The following is a 21410-nucleotide window of genomic DNA, read 5'->3' on the forward strand; positions in this document are numbered from 1 at the left end:
TGATCCTAACCTGGATCCAGTGGAAGGCAGGTTCCGTCATCTCTGCAGGCCTCAGCGACACTGTACTTGGTTTCCATGTTGGACAGGAGATTGTTGTACTGTGAAGGTAAAGACACCCACCAAGCATTAGATCTCATTTCACTCATCAGCTGCCATCCTGTTTTACCATGTCATATTTTGATCATCTATAACTAAAACCGCTGCCCTCCGCACCTCCTCCAGTTCTGCTGCCGGCAGTCCGGCCCTCTCGATGTCGCTGAGTTTCTTGATGATGCGCTTGACGGAGCCGTCCTGGAAGTCAGTGGTGTCGTACAGACGGGCCTTCTGTCCGTAGTCTAGGGTGTGTTTGGACATCTCCAGGTTCTTCTCCAGCTAAGGCACAATAATGAATACTCTTTACATAGCTAATTATATGTGGGTGGAAGAATGGATGGATGGATGGATGGATGAATGGATGATATCTAGATAGATTAGATTCATTCATTCATCCATGCATTCATTCAGTGACTTCATGATTCATTGATGCATTTATTGATTAATTTACTGATTTACTGAATTTGTGCAGTGGTTGGAAAATCAGGTCCAACAGGCCCTTTGCATTTGACCAGACAGAATGCAGGCTGGACCTGACAGCGTTAGTGGACCTGACAGTGTTGACAGTGTTAGTGACCTGGGTGGAGTCGGCAGGCAGACTAAGGACTCACCATTGTCTGTCTGTTGGCTTCGGTGATGTCAGTGTTGTACGCCCAGGAGGCCTCAGTGTAGTTGTTCCACACCAGCTCCGCTGTACGGTTGTATTCCTCGAGGAACTCCTTTGCTTGAACCTCATCCGTGTTCTTATCTGGGCAGACAAGGAGACAGACAAGGAGACAGACAAGGAGACAGGTCAGACGAGGTGCAGGATGTGTTACTCAATGCATAAATTAAGTTCTGTGTGGTTAAGTCTGCAACAAATTATTTTAAAATTACCCAATGTTTCATATAGATATCAAGAATGGTACATTATGGAATACACTCCTACACAAAGAATCACAGAAGCAGCCAAAGATTCTGGTTTACATTCCTTTAGCATTCAGTGTATTTTGGTTTTATTGTGATTTGAATCTGCATTCCTCCAAGTTATTGTAATGTGTGTTTTCCTTACCTTCTTAATGAACGGTATTTTACCTCTTCTGTTTTTAGGGAATTAAAGAGCTTTGACATACTGCATAGTCGGGATTTTTGTCTACTCAGTATTAGCCTGTCCAACCGAAGCTTACCAATATCCTCAGGGTAGCCCTCAGGGATGGGCGGAGTTTACCAATATCCTCAGGGTAGCCCTCAGGGATGGGCGGAGCTTACCAATATCCTCAGGGTAGCCCTCAGGGATGGGCGGGACCCAGTTGAAGTCCGGCCAGCCTAGGGTCTCGTTCACATTCTGCTCTTCTAGCCAAGTAATAATGGGCTGGAAGTATCTCATCAGTGCACCGGCATCCATCGTGTTGGTGCCCAGGGCCTCCTGGAGCACTTCAGGCCAAGGTTTGGAAGAGCCAGACTGAAGAACCTTCCTGGAAGAAGAAGATTGAAATTGTTGCATCCATAAACCATGACTTGCTCCTATCTGTAAAATGGATGCGATGTGGAGGCCCTATCAGAACACATACTCCAGGATGGCTCCCGCCTCCTTGGACTCGTAGATGTCACATTGGTGCAGAGGGCTTTGCTTTGCTGCCTCACACAGTTTCTCATGGAACTGAAACTGCAGAATGAAGCTGACAAAATACCTGCATGGGAACAAAGCAAACAGTCGTCATCTTTTCAAGAGTCATCTCTTTTGTGCATCACGTTTATGCTGCTACTACTACAACAACAACTACTACTACTACTACTACTACTACTACTAATACTACTACAACAACAACAACAACTACTACTACTACTAATACTACTACAACAACTACTACTACTACTACTAGTAGTAGTACTACTACTACTACTACTACTACTACTACTACTACTACTACTACTACTAATAATAATAATAATGATCACCACAATTATCATCATCTTTATTTACGGTAGGCTATAGGCCTTTTCTAGACACAGTTACAAAGTGCTTTATGAAAGCAAGGCTTTGACATTCACTCACTCTGGCCAGCCCACTGCTACGAGACAATACATGGCCCAGCAACCAAAATGAGGTCATGATGACGTCTTTCAGTGACGTCCAGGACGAGGCCGAATCACAGCCGATATGGGGAAGTTTTAGACGTCTTTTCCACAAATGGGCATATTCAGTTATTCTGCTATTTACATACTGTACACATTGTGATTTCAGCAGCTTTATACATAATATATGTCCAGATTAACAATTTATGCTACTTCTTTTTTCTTTTCTTTTTTTATAAAATAGTGCCCCAACTGGGATTTGAAACCAGCAGCGTGCTACTTTAGCGCTGTGCTATCTGATTGCAGAGATAAAGAGCTAATAGACCATTTCAAAACATGGATCGCTGTTCACTTGTACTTTCCAACAGCGTGTGTCACATCCAACCGTGGAGTCGGGACAGTTTACAAAACGAAACGTCATTTATTGAATCCAAACCTTAATCTCGGAGAATCATTGAGGTTTCCCTCAAATTGTACAGTACAAGTGTAGTGTGCACAGAGAGCAATAACGTTAAATAGGGCAGGCTTAATTTTCTTCAGCCTATTAACGTTATAACTTTTACCCAGTGCTCCTGCACACAGTGGTGTGTGTAGTGTGTTAGGCAGGCAGTGGTGTGTGTGTAGTGTGTTAGGCAGGCAGTGGTGTGTGTAGTGTGTTAGGCAGTGGTGTGTGTAGTGTGTTATGCAGTGGTGTGTGTAGTGTGTTAGGCAGTGGTGTGTGTAGTGTGTTATGCAGTTGTGTGTGTGTAGTGTGTTAGACAGTGGTGTGTGTAGTGTGTTATGCAGTGGTGTGTGTAGTGTGTTATGCAGTTGTGTGTGTGTAGTGTGTTAGGCAGTGGTGTGTGTAGTGTGTTAGGCAGTGGTGTGTGTGTAGTGTGTTAGGCAGTGGTGTGTGTAGTTTGTTAGGCAGTGGTGTGTGTAGTGTGTTATGCAGTGGTGTGTGTAGTGTGTTAGGCAGTGGTGTGTGTAGTGTGTTATGCAGTGGTGTGTGTGTAGTGTGTTAGGGAGTGGTGTGTGTGTAGTGTGTTAGGCAGTGGTGTGTGTGTAGTGTGTTATGCAGTGGTGTGTGTAGTGTGTTATGCAGTGGTGTGTGTGTAGTGTGTTATGCAGTGGTGTGTGTAGTGTGTTATGCAGTGGTGTGTGTAGTGTGTTAGGCAGTGGTGTGTGTGTAGTGTGTTAGGCAGTGGTGTGTGTGTAGTGTGTTAGGCAGTGGTGTGTGTAGTGTGTTAGACAGGCAGTGGTGTGTGTTAGTGTGTTAGTGTGTTTGCTACCTGATGTACGGTGTGTTTCCAGGAATGTGGTATTTTGCCCCTGCATCAAAGTGCTCCTCTGTGCGCTTGGTGGGTGGACAGACGCCTTGGTACTTCGTCCTTTCAAAAGGAATGGCAGAAGGGATAGGTGGATTCAGAACACATTAGCATAGCTTATATAACTCAGACATGTTTGCTGGGAAATTATTCCCTCAGACTTCATTCATCTATTTATTCTTAACATTTATTTTTCCATGACTGATAGGCTACGTGTTCCTGCAACGCTTCACTTCACACTCTGGGAGCTGCCCGGTAAACCCACAGTCATGTACTGTTGGCCACTGAGCAGCTCCACTGGAGCTGTCGGGGGGACTTGTGCCTTGCTCAAAAGCACCTCGGCGGTACTGTAGGTGTTGAGTTAGGGTATGAAAAAAAAAAAGTTCTTCTAATCCTTGAGGACGCTGGCGTCCATGGCCGACATTCATGTCTTTCAGAGGCTGTAGCGGGCTCAATTGTAGCTAGAGTGGCGATTCTGCTAGCATATGAAAGGACAGTAGAAGACCTAAGGTACCAACCTTAGCACCAACCATTTCTTGCTAGCTTGCTAGCTTGTCAGGAAGGGGGCTAAATAGTGCTCAAAATTTAGGCTACATTTTGGCGAGGCCATTTTCAAAGGGGTCCAAATCTGAAGTTTGCGTCTCCACTTAATGACCAAGGTCGTGAGGCTAGACCAGCTGAGAACCACTGCCATGGAAGAACCATTTGAAGAACCATTTGCAGTAATATCCCCAAAAACATATATGGCTGTCAGATGAATAAAAACACAATGGAACTAAGCAAATGAGTGCAGAAATAGTTCTTCAAAGAACCTTGGGCTGACATTTTTCTTTGTTTGTTTTCTTGTCTATGGTTCTTTCACCAATCCAAAAAATCATGTTCTGCCCCTTTATTTTTGAATTACTCGTTAACTTGCCCAAACCACATTTTCTCAGCCAGTCCAAAGATTCAAATGAGTGACCTGCCTACCTGAGGTACCACCACTCAGCCTACACTACCTGAGGTACCACCACTCATCCTACACTACCTGAGGTACCACCACTCAGCCTACACAACCTGAGGTACCACCACTCATCCTACACTACCTGAGGTACCACCACTCAGCCTACACTACCTGAGGTACCACCACTCATCCTACACTACCTGAGGTACCACCACTCAGCCTACACAACCTGAGGTACCACCACTCATCCTACACTACCTGAGGTACCACCACTCAGCCTACACAACCTGAGGTACCACCACTCATCCTACACTACCTGAGGTACCACCACTCAGCCTACACAACCTGAGGTACCACCACTCATCCTACACTACCTGAGGTACCACCACTCAGCCTACACTACCTGAGGTACCACCACTCATCCTACACTACCTGAGGTACCACCACTCAGCCTACACTACCTGAGGTACCACCACTCATCCTACACAACCTGAGGTACCACCACTCATCCTACACTACCTGATGTACCACCACTCAGCCTACACTACCTGAGGTACCACCACTCAGCTGCATACACTACCTGAGGTACCACTACTCAGCTGCATACACTACCTGAGGTACCACCACTCAGCCTACACTACCTGAGGTACCACCACTCAGCTGCATACAGTACCTGAGGTGCCACCACTCAGCGTTGTAGCGCTCCGGAGGGGTGCGTCCGCTAAACACACCCCATCTCCACTGGTCAATGAGGTAGCCGAAGGGGAGGAAAGCCATCTTTTCTAGACCCATCTTCAACAGGTAGTTAATGTCACTCTCTGCAGAAACAGCATAGCACCAGTGATTAGCAGTGTTGGGGGTAACTCATTACAAAAGTAATATATTACATGTAATATATTACTTTTAGTAGTAACTGTAATATAACTTATTACCAATAGGATTTCTGTAATATTATACCAGCTACTTTGTCAAGTAACACAAGTTACAAATTGTTTAAAAGTTTTTTATCAAAGCATATTTAAGTAAAGATACAATCATTTCAAATCATATCAAATTGGGAGTTTTTATGCAAATAACCACTATAGATGACAATAACAAAAGAAAAGGATAACATTTAGAATTTTGGACTGTTTACACTGACTTCAAGATAGTTTAAATTATTTTTCGGGGATGGTTCCGGGGCGGCGATGTCATTCTGCTATTGTAGTTATTTTGGTGAAAATAATGCAAAAGTAATGTAATAAGTAACGAGTATTTACTCTACACAGACAGTAATAATGTAAAGTAACTACTTTCAAATGAAAGTAACTAATAATATGTTACATTTTGTAAAATTTTGATGCATTTCTGGACCATTGTTTATTAAAATGTGTTTTTATACTGTTGCCTAGTCAAATTTTAATAAATGAAACTTGAAACTTGAAACTTTGAAAGTAACTTGCCCAACATTGGTGATTAGGAATCATTATTTCCCTGATGTTAATAATTTAAGCTCATTGCCATATGTCATATTGTCATATGGCTTTTGCAATCTGGGAACCCAAGGTCTATTTTTATTTGAAAAATAGACTCTGGGACAGCCCTACCTTTTTCCCCGGCTTCCTGTACAGCGTGCCTCTCCTGCCACCGTCACTTCCTTTTCCGCGTCCATTTCGGCTATTCGCTAATAACGTTAAGGCAAAAACACACTGCATAGATGACGTCAACTCATCTCACAACAACGGTGGAAAATTACTGGAGGTGTAGTTGTTGTGACTAGTAGTATCAGCAAAGTCGCGGCGCAAGTTGCTATTCAAACTGTAAACAGTGGAGCACGGACGGACGCGGAAAAGGAAGTGGCGGAGAGGCGCCCTGTACAGGAAGCCGGGAAAAAAGGTAGGCCTGTCCCAGAGTCTATTTTTCAAATAAAAATAGACTCTGGGTTCCCAGATTGTATGGCTTGTGGCTTGTAGATTTTATTTCTTGTTTTTGAGAACTTTGTCGCTGTATTCTGAAAAGTGCTTTTTGAATGAAGTGTATTATTATAATTACCGGGGTCATTGGTCGAGGTGTCGTTGGCTAGCAGGCCTAATTTGCGCAGATGTTTGGGCGTGGAGACGGAGAGAGACAGGACATCGCCGATGGCCTCGTGGAAACCAGGGTTGGCGCCGCGCCGGAAGCCCACAGGCTGGTCTTTGTACTGCAGGTAGTACTCCACATGTCCCATCTCATGGTGCACCGTGAAGAGCTGCTCCATAGTCACTGTGGTGCACTGCTTGATCCTGAAGAGGAGGAAACACACTCACCGCATGATTCTGTCTGTGTGTTAGTTCATAGTTTTGATGTCTTTACTACCCCCTGCTGTCCCGCTCGTTGCTCCACCCCCTCTGCTGATCTGGGCAGAGTTGTAGCCTAGCACATGCTTCCCCCGATACATGTGCAGTCACCAGCCGCTTCTTTTCACCTGACAGCGTTTCACTGGCAGCACGCAGCGCATGGGAGGATCACGCTATTCCCCCTAGTTCCCCTCCCCCCCGAACAGGCGCCCCGACCGACCAGAAGAGGCACTAGTGCAGCAACCAGGGCACATGCCCTTACTCCCAGCCGCAGACACGACCAATTGTGCCTGTATGGACGCCTGAGCGAGCCGGAGGTACAGTAACACGGGGGCTCGAACCTGCGACCATCGCGCTGGTAGGCAGGGAATCTACCGCTGGTAGAACACTTAGATATTCCCAATGTAGAATCATCACAATATCCTTTTCATGCCTTTCCATCTTGTAAATCAGCAGTGTTTGGAGTGTAAGTGTAAGCTGACTCAGCAGTTTTACCTGAAGTCTCTGCGGTTGTAAAAGTCCCAGGCGGACGCGTGACACACCACCTCCCGATCATCAGGCTTCTCCAGCATGGATTTGCTCCAGAACTCCTCAGGCATCTCAATCAAGCCCAGAGAGGTGAAGAACTCCTCGGCGACACCGAACATGTGCGTGGCATTGTAGCCCTGGAGAGAGAGAGGGAACAATCACCCAACTCATGCTTCACCTCAGTCGTCTCTGGCAAAGAGACCTTCAACAGAAAAACAGAACGGCTTTGATTTCACTGTCTGCAAGACCTAACAAGTGAATTTCACTTTCTCCATCAACGTTATAGTTCACAAAAACAAAAGTCTAAAACTAGGTGTGTGTGGGGGGGGGACATTTTAGTAAGGCACCCTCTAGGAAAGCATTCTAAAACCTAATGTTTGATGATGATGATGATGACGATGACGATGACGATGATGATGATGATGATGATGAAACTAATCTAAACTACGGTAAACTAAACTAAAAAGGATAGGAACTAAAAAAAAAACTAAAAATAAATTGACTAAAGGATAAACCCACTCTGGAAACTAACTGAAACTAAACTGAATTGAAAACAAAAAGTAAAAACGAAAAATAAAAATAAAAATGAATGAAAAATGCAAAACTAATATATAATATATAATATATAAACTAATAACTCTGCTTAGTATGCAGCCTTTTCAGTTCATTCTATTGAGGCAAAAGCAGCCACACTGCAGCTCCCCGGCCCACACCTCCACCACATCACCACACCTCCACCACGTCACCACACCTCCACCAGGTCACCACACCTCCACCACGTCAGCTCCCCCCTCACTCACACCTCCACCAGGTCAGCTCCCCCCTCACTCACACCTCCACGTCAGCTCCCCCCTCACTCACACCTCCACCACGTCAGCTCCCCCCTCACTCACACCTCCACCACGTCACCACACGTCCACCAGGTCACCACACCTCCACCACGTCAGCTCCCCCCTCACTCACACCTCCACCAGGTCAGCTCCCCCCTCACTCACACCTCCACGTCAGCTCCCCCCTCACTCACACCTCCACCACGTCAGCTCCCCCCTCACTCACACCTCCACCACGTCACCACACGTCCACCAGGTCACCACACCTCCACCACGTCAGCTCTCCCCTCACTCACACCTCCACCAGGTCAGCTCTCCCCTCACTCACACCTCCACCACGTCAGCTCTCCCCTCACTCACACCTCCACCACGTCAGCTCTCCCCTCACTCACACCTCCACCAGGTCAGCTCTCCCCTCACTCACACCTCCACCACGTCAGCTCTCCCCTCACTCACTTGATTGAGCATCTCATCAGTCACGTCCACATTGGGTTTGTCAGGAAAGGGGACCATCATGCCATAGACATTGTTCCAGGTCTGAGCCCACATGTTTCCTAAAGGAGAGGGAGAACAGACACTCCAGCATCAGCTGGAACCTGCTGTGGGCCCTCTCCACTCACAAGCACTAAACCGCGTACATGTTTGTTAAGCAATCAGAAATAACTGGCAATGGTGGGCCTCAATACTTTGGATTGTCACCAGGAGTCGTGTGATTACATTTCAATTGCTTTTCAATGCATTTATATGGCTGTTTATGTATCATGTGTAACACATATTTATGCCTCCAGCCAGATAGAATGGCAACATAAAAGGGTGCATCTGCTGTACCTAGCAGGTGAGCAGGGATGGGCCCTTTGAGGTTGATGTACTTGGGGCCGTACTGGTTGTAGAGCTTGCGGCGGACAAACGCATGCAGATGCTGGTAGAGGGGCTCTACGGTCTTGTAGAGCTTCTCCAGATCCTCCTCAAACGTCGGGGTCTCATACCAGGAGCGCCAGTCTGCTCCAGTGTCTGCAAAACCTAGAGACAGCACATTTGCCAAATGTTTACCCCCTTTCTCTCAAGCACCCCCTGTAGTACCTCCACGTACCCCTAGGGGTACCCCAGTTAGAGGGGGACTACTGAGTACACTAGTCAAATTACTTTGAACACCCCTTGATTGAATGTAATATGTGTGTCATGATCTTCAAGTCATTCTGATCTCAAAGCTAATGCTTAAAATGCTTGTTTATTGCACAAATATAAATAGTGAAGTTGATCCTAAGTATGAATTTCTTTCTAAAACCTTTGCTATTCCATCACAGCAACAGGCGGCTACTTTAAAGAATCTATAGTTGAAAAAAAATAAAGAAAGAAAAAATGTGTCCAAACGTGTGACTTGTAGTGTACTTGTGACTTGTAGAGTACTTGTGACTTGTAGTGTACTTGTGACTTGTAGTGTACTTGTGACTTGTAGTGTACTTGTGACTTGTAGAGTATGTGTGACTTGTAGAGTACTTGTGACTTATAGTGTACTTGTGACTTGTAGAGTACTTGTGACTTGTAGTGTACTTGTGACTTGTAGTAGTGTACTTGTGACTTGTAGAGTACTTGTGACTTGTAGTGTACTTGTGATTTGTAGTGTACTTGTGACTTGTAGTGTACGTGTGACTTGTAGTGTACGTGTGACTTGTAGAGTACTTGTGACTTGTAGAGTACTTGTCACTTGTAGAGTACTTGTGATGTAGTGTACTTTAGGGATGGGCATCGAATTTCGAATTTTCGAATAATCGTTGTTATTATCAAGGTCGACTTTTATTATTGAAATTCGAAATTCGAAAAAAAAAAAAAAAAATTTTTTTTTTTGAGTGAAATGTTGCATTGTCTCCCCTGATTCTAAGTATAGTCAAATCGCTTGGTTTGAGCAAGTAAAACAATTTTTATAAGCATTTTAAGCAAGGTTTATGGAAAAATGAATGGCGGATGAAATCCCATGAAGAGGGAGAGGGGGTGACTTTGGCACCCCTTTGGCACTCAGACCTGAGCCTACTAAATATTTAATGAACCACTCATGATTGTCAAAACTGTTTTTTATTTTCGAAAATGTCAATGTCATGTAACATGTTCTTTACTTCAGTGGTGCAATGCTTGTTTGAGCTAAAAATCCACAGCAGAAGCTTTTTATATTACCGTAATTAATAAAGCCATAGACTTAGAATCAGGGGAGACAATGCAACATTTCACTCACACAAAAAAAAAAGAAAAAAAAAAAAAAAAAATTTTTTTACATTTTTATTTTTATTTTCGAATTTCGAATTAAATTCGAATTTGGCCAGCGAATTTCGAATAGTGTTTTTGCTAGAAATGCCCATCCCTAGTGTACTTGTGACTTGTAGTGTACTTGTGACTTGTAGTGTACTTGTGACTTGTAGTGTACTTGTGACTTGTAGTGTACGTGTGACTTGTAGTGTACGTGTGACTTGTAGAGTACTTGTGACTTGTAGAGTACTTGTCACTTGTAGAGTACTTGTGACGTAGTGTACTTGTGACTTGTAGTGTACTTGTGACTTGTAGTGTACTTGTGACTTGTAGTGTACGTGTGACTTGTAGTGTACTTGTGACTTGTAGAGTACTTGTGACTTGTAGAGTACTTGTGACTTGTAGTGCACTTGTGACTTGTAGAGTACTTGTGACTTGTAGTGTACTTGTGACTTGTAGAGTACTTGTGACTTGTAGATTACTTGTGACTTGTAGTGTACTTGTGACTTGTAGTGTACTTGTGAGTTGTAGAGTACTTGTGAGTTGTAGTGTACTTGTGACTTGTAGAGTACTTGTGACTTGTAGAGTACTTGTGACTTGTAGAGTACTTGTGACTTGTAGTGTACTTGTGACTTGTAGAGTACTTGTGACTTGTAGTGTACTTGTGACTTGTAGAGTACTTGTGACTTGTAGTGTACGTGTGACTTGTAGTGTACTTGTGACTTGTAGAGTACTTGTGACTTGTAGAGTACTTGTGACTTGTAGTGTACTTGTGACTTGTAGTGTACTTGTGACTTGTAGAGTACTTGTGACTTGTAGTGTACTTGTGACTTGTAGAGTACTTGTGACTTGTAGTGTACTTGCAACATCAAAGGTCACGGTGAAGTTCCTTTACCGTCAGCTTGAGAGGCGTTGTTGCTGAGCGTCACAAATGTGGGGTAGTGATCCCGCAGAGGTACACCTGATGCGTTGTGCCAGCCCTCCCAGGCGTACAGCAGCCTCTTGTAGCTCCTGGATTTGGCCATGATATCTGTCAGCTCTGGAGAGGGAGGGAAGAAAATCCAACACACCCTCAGTCACAGAGACTGTGAGAGCAAAGAGAGGGAAGCTGAGGCCTCAAACAGTGCCAGAGCAGAAAGACAATTCAAAAGCAAAAGCAGAGAGGTTTCCTGAAACTATTGAAAATGCAATTGGTGTTTAGATGACTTCTGCCAGCAGGAAAAGGCACAGTCCAGGCTGTTCTTTCTTAGGAAGCTCCGTTCTTTTAATGTAAGCAGGTCCCTCCTCCATGTGTTTTATCAAAGTATTTTAGCAAGCATGTTGTTTTATGCTGTTGTTTGTTGGGGGAGCGGTCTAAAAACCGAGGACAAAAATAAGATCAACAAACTGATCAGGGCAGCCGGATTCATCATTGGCGTGATGCCGGATTCCCTTGAGACGATCCTGGAGAAGAGAATGGGTCGGAAGCTCAGGAGGATCATGAACAATGAGAATCACCCAATGCAGGCCGTCTTTAGAGACCTGAAGAGCTCCTTTAGTGACAGGCGTATTATGCCTAGGTGCTCTTCAGAGAGATTTAGGAAATCCTTTGTACCTGCTGCTGTGAGGTTTTTTAACCATTATTGTCGTTGAGCTACATGTTGTTGCTATGTTGTTGCTGCACTCTAGCCTGCAGACGGCTGCAGTGGGTGGCATCATGGAATATTGGAATTATTAACCTGGTTGGCTTCGTTTGGCAATGTGCTCTCCTCCTTTTCGTACTGCTGAGACATGTATTTTATTTTATTCTTTGTGTACTGTGATTGTCTTTACTGTTTACCATTGTCTGTTTGTCTTGCATGTACAGTATGGTGGCACTCAGTTTCCCCCCTAGGGGATTAATAAAGTATTTCGTATCGTATCGTATCGTAAAACAGACATTACACAAGAGGTTAGCAGTGAGTTATGATGGCTCCATGGAAACCTGAGCATCCACATACGTCTTCAGAGATGACCTCTGTGGTGGGGCTCTGTGTTATATAGCCTCTGTGGTGGGGCTCTGTGTTAGATAGCCTCTGTGGTGGAGATCTGTGTTATATAGCCTCTGTGGTGGAGATTTGTGTTAGATAGCCTCTGTGGTGGAGATCTGTGTTAGATAGCCTCTGTGGTGGGGCTTTGTGTTAGATAGCCTCTGTGGTGGGGCTCTGTGTTATATAGCCTCTGTGGTGGAGATTTGTGTTAGATAGCCTCTGTGGTGGAGATCTGTGTTATATAGCCTCTGTGGTGGAGATTTGTGTTAGATAGCCTCTGTGGTGGAGATCTGTGTTAGATAGCCTATGTGGTGGGGCTCTGTGTTAGATAGCCTCTGTGGTGGAGATCTGTGTTATATAGCCTCTGTGGTGGGGCTCTGTGTTAGATAGCCTCTGTGGTGGGGCTCTGTGTTAGATAGCCTCTGTGGTGGAGATTTGTGTTATATAGCCTCTGTGGTGGAGATTTGTTAGATAGCCTCTGTGGTGGGGCTCTGTGTTAGATAGCCTCTGTGGTGGGGCTCTGTGTTAGATAGCCTCTGTGGTGGGGCTGTGTGTTAGATAGCCTCTGTGGTGGAGATCTGTGTTAGATCGCCTCTGTGGTGGGGCTCTGTGTTTGTTGTATTGTGCTTTTTGTGAAGGGGTGTGTCGGCTTACTTACAGTGACCCACTTCCTGCCTAGAGTGTTTTCACGGCATGATTATGAAACTAATAACAATCCAAGAGCTTTCTCTTGACAGCAATAAACACGGCCATTTGCATTTGACGCTAATTGTTTCCATGATCTATAGGCCCTGGCCAAAATGGCTATTTTTGCTCTGTATAAGGCACTGTGTGTGTGTGTGTGTGTGTGTGTGTGTGTGTGTGTGTGTGTGTGTGTGTGTGTGTGTGTGTGTGTGTGTGTGTGTGTGTGTGTGTGTGTGTGTGTGAGTGTGTGTTGGCAAGCATTACTCACAATTACTTCTTGGCAGTAGCTGCTGGCAAAGCACAGGGCCATTGTTTACCACACACTTTGATGATGGAGACTAGTGATGAAGGCGGTTTCTACTGTGGCGTTAAAAGCTCCTAATACGCCGTTTCTATCGCTTTTTACTCAGCACACGAAGCTCCGCCATAACACTTCCTTTGGAGACCTCTCGCCTAATTGTCCCCATCCTGTTGCTTTTCCTACAGGCGATAGCATCTCAACCCTTTACCACTGTTTTCTTTGTGGGCTGCCAGGACCCCTTCCATGTTGTTGTTTGCATCATATTCCTTCACATTGTTCTGTGTCTTTCAGATATTCCAACAAATCCGTTTCAGATATCTCCCAGGTGAATATTTATTTGGACCAACTTACCCGGCTCCAGGCTCCAGCACTCGTTCGGCTTGGGACACACCTTGGCTGTTGAATAGATTTTGTCCATGTTGCTGAGAATTTCATTATACTGGCGACAAGAAAAGAGAGGAAATCATTGTTTCATTTGAGTTTTTCTTCATGCAGTTTTTTCAGATTTTCAGATCAAAACATGAAAAATAGGAAGGAACCTGCAATCGCTCGTTCTCCGGCAGGTTGGCGGCTCCCAGTGTGCTGATCTTGCCGATGAGCTTCTTGACGTCAGCGAGATGTACAGGGAGTGTGTCCAGGAACACAGGAGGGAACACCTGCTTGGCCTTCTTGCCCCAGGCCTCGGTGAACGCCTGATCTTCCAGGGATGCATTTACCTACAGAGGCAGAGAGGAGGACCATGTGCTGAATGTGGAGATATCAAACACACCCCTATGGAGAGGGCTGGGTATCGATTGGATTTTCCGATTCTGCTTCTCGATTCCGATTCTCAACAATTCTCAATTCCGATTCTTTGAGGGGTGGGGTCAAATGGGACACATGCTTATTTCACAGAAGAAGAAGAAAGAAACAATTAACAAGTCATATTCGGTCATACTCATATTATCATATAACATTGCTTGTCGTTTATTATGAACTTTTGTAAACATCAACAGTTTATAAAAAAATATATAAAAAATTTAATTAACACAAATTATGTAGAGGTCAGTGTCCACCACTCAATATGTTTGGGTGGGAACTTGAATTTCAAGTATGTTCTGCAGGCAAAATTTGTTTAGGAATCAATAAGTAGAATCGATTCCTTTTTGACTCCTTTGGAGTTTCGATTCCGTTGGAATCATAATTTTTTAATTGGAACCGGTTCTGGATGCCAAACACTACAGTGTAGCCTATCTACTGTATGGATGACATTTTTATAGTTTTTCATCTCAGCAATAAAGACATAAAGATCTGAGATTTAAGGGCTTGTAAAAAGGGTGTTGTGTTGTTCTCAACTGGTGTATCGTGACCCAAAAGTGGGTCATGGGGCTGTTTTGAGTTAGCCTGGTAAAGCAGCCGGTCACGTGAATTCACATTTCATTTCGTTCTTCGTTCCTGTCTGGCCTGAAGCCTTCACAACAGTCTTTGTAGTGGGCAGAAGTTGGGCGGGTGTACTTGCCTTGACAGACAACTCCTTCAGCCAATCAGCGTTGGATCCAGTCAAACCCAAATCCACTCGGGAGAAAGGCAAAAACATATTTTCCGCCCAGAAACTCCACTGTTGCATACTCCTGTACATGTTTAATTCTTGCTATTGAGTCTATTTCTGCAATAACTGCACTTTATGGATGTTTAAACTAGACGAACGCTAACATTACTCCTCGAGGCGGACAGGCAAGGAGGTGGCCATTACTGTTTTGCTAGCGACGTTCTGATTGGCCGGTTACGATGTAAACTATACGAGGCCGGTCGCTGATTGGCTCGTCCGCTTTGCAGTTTCTGCAGACAGCCCTCCTAGAGTTGAGGCCAGACGGTCCCGCAGAACCAAATGAAATGTGAGTTCACGTGACCGGCTGGTTTACCAGGCTAGTTTTGAGTGGGTCGTGGATGTGTGCATGAAAAAAAAAAGTTCTACTGAGAGGCGGTAGCGGGCTGGTTTTTAAAGCCAAAGTGAAGATTCTGGTATTATATGAAACTAGAAGACCTAAGACATCCATTGGTACCAATCTTTTAATGGCAGCATGAACGGGCCTAAATAATGCTACAAAGTTAGGCAACATTTTGGCGAGGGAAAAATGTGGGTCGTGAGGTTAGACCAGTTGAGAAACACCTAGTCTGACTCACTGGAAGCAGGAAGCAGGCTGCAGGTCTAAGCTCTGCCTAGTCGGACTCACTGGAAGCAGGAAGCAGGCTGCAGGTCTAAGCTCTGCCTAGTCTGACTCACTGGAAGCAGGAAGCAGGCTGCAGGTCTAAGCTCTGCCTAGTCTGACTCACTGGAAGCAGGAAGCAGGCTGCAGGTCTAAGCTCTGCCATTTGCTCCGACCATTTTAGTCGGAGTGAAGAGAAATCCTTTCCTGCCTGAGCAAGCTAGAATGATTATGCTGAAATGACTTTGGAACCTATGTTGGTTCATATTTCCTGTTCTTTTTATTCTTGACTGTTCTGTTCTGTTGTTTATGATGTCGTGTGTTATTGTTTTTGTCCTGTTTTTACAAGACCAGGGACCATGTTGGAAATGTCTTTACACTTGTACATGTATATCCCTTGGATGTTGTTTTTCTTGATCCAGAATCAAATCAAATCAAATCAGCTAGAAAGGTAGCAGCAACCTGCACGCTGAAAATGGCAAGTTTTGACGAAGATTTGGTTTTGTGCAGTAAAGCCTGCTTGGTACTTTCGGTGGATGGTTGTAAAGATAACAGAGCCTTTCTTCCCGCTAGACCAGAGTGAGAGTAGCCAGACTCTCTCCTGCGCTGGTATAGCTACAGTGCGAATTGTCTGGCAAGTGAGACTAAGAAGAACCACTGCTCGAACGCATCAATCCTGCTGCTTCTGTAGACCTTTTAACGTCTGACGGCTAGTGAAGGTCCAGAGTGATGGGATTCAAAAGACAAAACATTGGGAACATGAGTTATTTTCCTGACAAGCTCCAAGGTGAAAGAAAGGAGTCAAGTTTCCAGAGCTCAAGGATAATAGTGAAAAGCATCGTCCCTGCCATGTATGGCCTCACAGCTTAAGAGCTTTTCTTGATGGCATTCTGGAAGGTCACGGACATGTGCAGCGTATTCAATATGCAACGACGCCGTTGGAGGAATGCACTGAGTCAAGGCCACTGTGAAACATTCAAGGGGCCTGCTCCGTTTGTGAAAAGTGAAGCCAATGCGGAAGTGCCTTAAACCTGCATTCTTTCTAATGGGGCCAGCAGGGGGTGACTCCACTGGCTCCAAGAAGAAGAAGTCTGATTGTATGGAAGTCAATGGGAAAAATGACCCTACTTCTCACTTGATTTATGACCTCAGTAAACACTTTCCTGGTGAGTTTATGGCCTCAATCGCTCGTTTCAAGTCTTCTTCAATACAGCGTGACGTTCATTTAGTATGGTCCCATAAAGCAGACTATGTTTGGGGGCGTGATCGACCACGGACCAATAGCAGGCAGCACTGCGGCTCGTCTCCTCCAAATTTACGTCACCTCTGGCTCCATATGACCAAGATGGTGATGGTGAAAGTGCCGAACTGCGGGACTCCACAAACCAATGGGTAACGTGACGGTAGTTATGTCCGTATTTATTATACGGTCTATGGAAACATTACATGGATAGTATATATTATACGGTCTATGGAAACATTACATGGATAGTTCTGTAGCGTGCATTGCTTTGCTTCTACTCTATTGGAACTATAGAAATTTGAATTAGAATCGATTTTACAATTTTAATGATCACTTTTAAGGCTTGTAGAGGATTAGCTCTGGAATATATACTGTAGCTGACCGCCTGAACCCCTACGAGCGCAACCAACCACAACCTGAGATCCTGTGGGACGTCACTCCAGGCCGTTCCTCCCTCCAATCTTATAACTAAAGGTGAGCGGGCCTTCTCTGTTCGGGCCCCTCGGTTACGGAATGACCTCCCAGAGGAGATCAGGGAAGCAAACACACTGTCTTCTTTTAAGTCACGTCTAAAAACAAAAAAATTTAGACTAGCCTTTTATTGATTTTACTGTGATTTTATTGTTTGATCATTTTTCCTCACCTTTGTGCTTGTTTTATAATGCTTTTATTTGGTTGTCATTTCATCGGATTCTGTTTTTATCTTGATGTTCTGAAGCACTTTGTAATGGATGTTTTGAGAGGTGCTATACAAATAAAGTTGATAATAATAATAATTATTATTATTATTATTATTATTATTGCTAGCTTATTATCGCACTGTGTGACATGCTCTGTATGCCAATGTGACATTTCATTTGCTGCAGAAAAAATAGGCCCTTGCACTGTGCTGCAAGTGTTCGTTGTAGGTTGCGGTCACGTTCAAGTGACAAAATGCAACCAGTAAAATGGGACAATGGAAAATAGGTGCACACACTGTTGTCGTAACCAAAGGGCAAGGAGTCAGCGCTTGTCCAAACTGTCCACACACATCCTGACAACGTTGACGGAACAGTCGCTTCATTCCAGTCATGTTTTCATTGAAGCCCAGCTTATCTGTCTTGCTCCACCATGCATTCACTAAACTAAATAGTGGGAAATTGCTGACAGTGGGTTGAGGTATTCACTCCAACCTTTGCGCTCTTCCTCTCAGTCTCTGTGTTTGTCTCTATTGTGTGCCGGCCAGTTACACCCATTCATCCACCCAGATGATCACATTGTCACCCAAAGAAACACAATAAAGATAAGGCTGAAATGCTGCTACGCTGATTGTCCCGGCCTCAAGGTCTTCCTGTTGAATAGAGAGCCAAAGTGAACGTCACTTCCTGCTTCAGCACTGTACCAGAGATTTTTATCCGCCATTTATTTTCCCATAGACATTTCGTAAAATGCTTATAAAAAAAGAGTTTTACTTGTTCAAACCAAACGGTACAGATATATTTAGAAACGGGAGAGATCGCATAATATTTCACTCAGACCAAAACGTAAAAAAAATACGGGTTTAAAAAAAAAAAAATTAAATGTTTTTTTTTTGTTGTTTTTTTGTCCGAGTTAAAGCCCCATTCAGCAAGTTTTTCAAGTTTTGCTATTGGGGAAACTGCGCCCTCTGCGTGCAATAGTATCGATAACGATATCGCCGTTCAAAGTCAACAAAACACAGCGGCAGAAAGCTCTATGTACATGTTGTGACATCGGGTACTCACCACATGATGGAATAATAATCCATAGTTCCGTGAAACATCATTTTCGTAGCAAATCCAAATCGAGTTACTTCCTGAAACAACGCTGCCGCTGTAGAGCGCATGCGTGCATCTTTTTTTTTTTTTTTTTTATTGCCATTATTGGGCTGGACAATGGAGGGCGGTGTGGGATAAATAAAGGCGAGTCTCTCCCTATTACAAGTCAATCTACCATGTCCTATGACTAAAAAGCTCTTATATTACAGTAAAAAATGTCAAAAATCTTACTGATTGGGGCTTTAAATGTTCTATGGTCTCTCCCGATTCTAAATATAGTTGAACCGTTTGGTTTGACGAAGTAAAGCTTTTTTTCTAAGCATTTTACGAAATGTCTATGGGAAAATAAGTGGCGGATGAAAATCTCTGGTACAGTGCTGAAGCAGGAAGTGACGTTCCCCTTTGGCTCTCTATGTGTTTCGGAGGGACCGGCATTACACATGGCACAAGGTTCACTTGGGTTAATCTGTAAAGGGTCCAAAATGGTGACGGTAATCTCTGCTTCAACAATTCAGTTCAATGTTCATATCCGTTTCAACTTGTATGTGCAGTGACTGGTATCACTAATGCAGGGCCGGCCCGCCCATAATGCGAACCAATCGGCTGCCTAGGGCCCCGGGAGTTGGGGGGGCCCCCCCCCCCCAATTTTTTTTTTTTTTTTTTTTAACACATTGAGTGCCAGCCGTTTTTTCAATGCTGTAGGTAAGTTGTGCCAGGTTTTTTTTTGAGGATTCTGGCTCATTTTACAAGAGCCGAGGATTCTTTTCTGTTAAGACTTCGTGAACACCAATCATCTAAAAAGAACTAATAGAATGTGTGCTTTCTCTGTCTAAAAGAGTTAGTTTGTAGAGTTAGTAGTTATGTAGATATTAGCCGTTGAGTACAGCATGGTTTCAGAGATTTTCAGATAGTTTTGAGATAAATGGATTTTTAGAACCACCTCACGTGCCTGTGATTATGGGTGCCCTTGGGCAAGTCTGTATACTGTTTTGTGTGTGTGTGTGTGTGTGTGTGTGTCTGTGTGTGTGTGTGTGTGTGTGTGTGTGTGTGTGTGTGTGTGTGTGTGTGTGTGTGTCTATAAACTCCTCCCTCCGTAGGTGTGGCTTTGCAGTGTTTTGTCACAGGCGAGTTTCTGTTGCCTCACAGATCCCAAAAAAATAGAAGGGAATCGCAGGAGCGGGGAAGAGGAGAGGAGAGGCGAGGGGGGGGGGGTAGACACGGGAGAGAAATTCCTTCGCGATCCCCTTCTTCCAATCTTGAGGCAGCCTACTCCGCTCTGCTGCTGCTCCTCTGGGCTGCTGCTGCTGGCGGCTCTCGGGCGAGTCTGGAAACGGGCTCGTTCGTTTCTTGAGGTGTCGGCTGAGAGCTTTGAAGAAGCTTTTGCGATTCTGGTCTTATTTATGCGCAAAGGTACTCGAGTGTGTGTGTGTGTGTGCGCGCGCGCGCGCGCGCGTGTGTGTGTGTGTGTGTGTGTGTGTGTGTGTGTGTGTGTGTGTGTGTGTGTGTGAAATCGAAAGAGTTTTCGCCCAGCTATTTCCTTGAAAATTAGAATGGCTTTCTCCCGCGGACTGGCTTTCTCTCTGTCTGGAGAGAACTGTCGCCACTTAGTGGTCGGTAAAATAGATTATACACATTCTCTTCCTCCAATATTGATATAGAAGACGTAAAAGGGGTTGATTGATGTCCCACCGTCAAAAAAAAAAAATGTTTATGTAAGACGAGATATCTCGTCTTTGGCACTCAACGGTTGGATTATGTAAGACGAGATATCTCGTCCATGGCACTCAACGTGTTAAATAAACATAGGCTATAATATTATAGGCTGTGTGTGGTAGTTAAAACATAGGTTGACGTTTATTTATGTTTGTAGTTTAAACAAAAACATAAATACTGTAGGCTACATACAACACAAAAGGCTGATATTTACCTTTTGTCGCCACCTGGTGAGTAAATATATATGTAACTAAAACCATTAAAATTGACAACCGGTCCTGCATGTATCTACCGGTCCTTGGCACAAAAAAGGTTGGGAACCCCTGGTTTAACTGACCTGGCAACCCCTATGGCTGCTGGGTTCTACACGCTTGCTTGACACTGATAGGGCTACAAACGAGCGTCATTGTCATGTTTGTTTGTTTTAAATATTCTTCTAAATATGGCTAAAAGTCCAAAAACGTCAAATTTTCGTCGGCGCTGCCCTAGCGGGCAGCACCGAGAGTCCCCTCCTTACAGCATCCCCTACTTAAAAGTACTTCCAGCGTGGATGCCCCCAAACCCCCGCCCCTGGGAGGGGGCCCCTGATCTATATCCTGCTTAGGGCCCCCAGATGGCTAGGGCCGGCCCTGCACTAATGACACGCTATTCAGCACAGTGTAAGAGCTACTCATGGCGCTCGATTATACATTCAAGCCATGGGAAGAAGTTGGCAATATGAGGTGAAAATGATTGACTTTGAAGGCGACGGAGCCTTGGGCCATCCTGACACATGAAGGCAGCTGCTATTCCATTCTGAGCTTCAAAGGATACCTCTCATCTCTTTTTATTCCACGGATTCATACGCCTGTGGACTGATCCATCATACTGTAGACTGATCCATCATATTGTAGACTGATCCACATGCTGTGGACTGATCCATCATGCTGTAGACTGATCCACATACTGTAGACTGATCCATCATATTGTAGACTGATCCACATGCTGTAGACTGATCCATCATATTGTAGACTGATCCACATGCTGTAGACTGATCCATCATACTGTAGACTGATCCACATGCTGTAGACTGATCCACATGCTGTGGACTGATCCACATGCTGTGGACTGATCCACATGCTGTGGACTGATCCATCATGCTGTAGACTGATCCATCATACTGTAGACTGATCCACATGCTGTGGACTGAT

General features: G+C 44.5%; 1 protein-coding gene across 1 annotated transcript in view; it reads right to left on the bottom strand.

Moving 5' to 3' along the window:
• The window catches only part of ace (angiotensin I converting enzyme (peptidyl-dipeptidase A) 1), a gene marked incomplete at its 5' end in the record, with an annotated part of 37215 nt that overhangs the window by 11508 nt on the left and 4297 nt on the right, over positions 1–21410 (bottom strand). The window contains 14 exons of the mRNA XM_083634448.1: positions 11–98; positions 214–372; positions 705–841; positions 1342–1547; positions 1644–1763; positions 3420–3518; positions 5072–5216; positions 6430–6659; positions 7209–7378; positions 8528–8625; positions 8900–9091; positions 11205–11348; positions 13655–13742; positions 13843–14019. Of these exons, the coding sequence (XP_083490574.1) occupies positions 11–98; positions 214–372; positions 705–841; positions 1342–1547; positions 1644–1763; positions 3420–3518; positions 5072–5216; positions 6430–6659; positions 7209–7378; positions 8528–8625; positions 8900–9091; positions 11205–11348; positions 13655–13742; positions 13843–14019 (2053 nt within the window). The remainder of the gene's footprint in view (positions 1–10; positions 99–213; positions 373–704; positions 842–1341; positions 1548–1643; positions 1764–3419; positions 3519–5071; positions 5217–6429; positions 6660–7208; positions 7379–8527; positions 8626–8899; positions 9092–11204; positions 11349–13654; positions 13743–13842; positions 14020–21410) is intronic.

This window comes from Poromitra crassiceps (assembly GCF_964638095.1).
Source record: "Poromitra crassiceps genome assembly, chromosome: 4".
Taxonomy (NCBI): Eukaryota; Metazoa; Chordata; class Actinopteri; order Beryciformes; family Melamphaidae; genus Poromitra; species Poromitra crassiceps.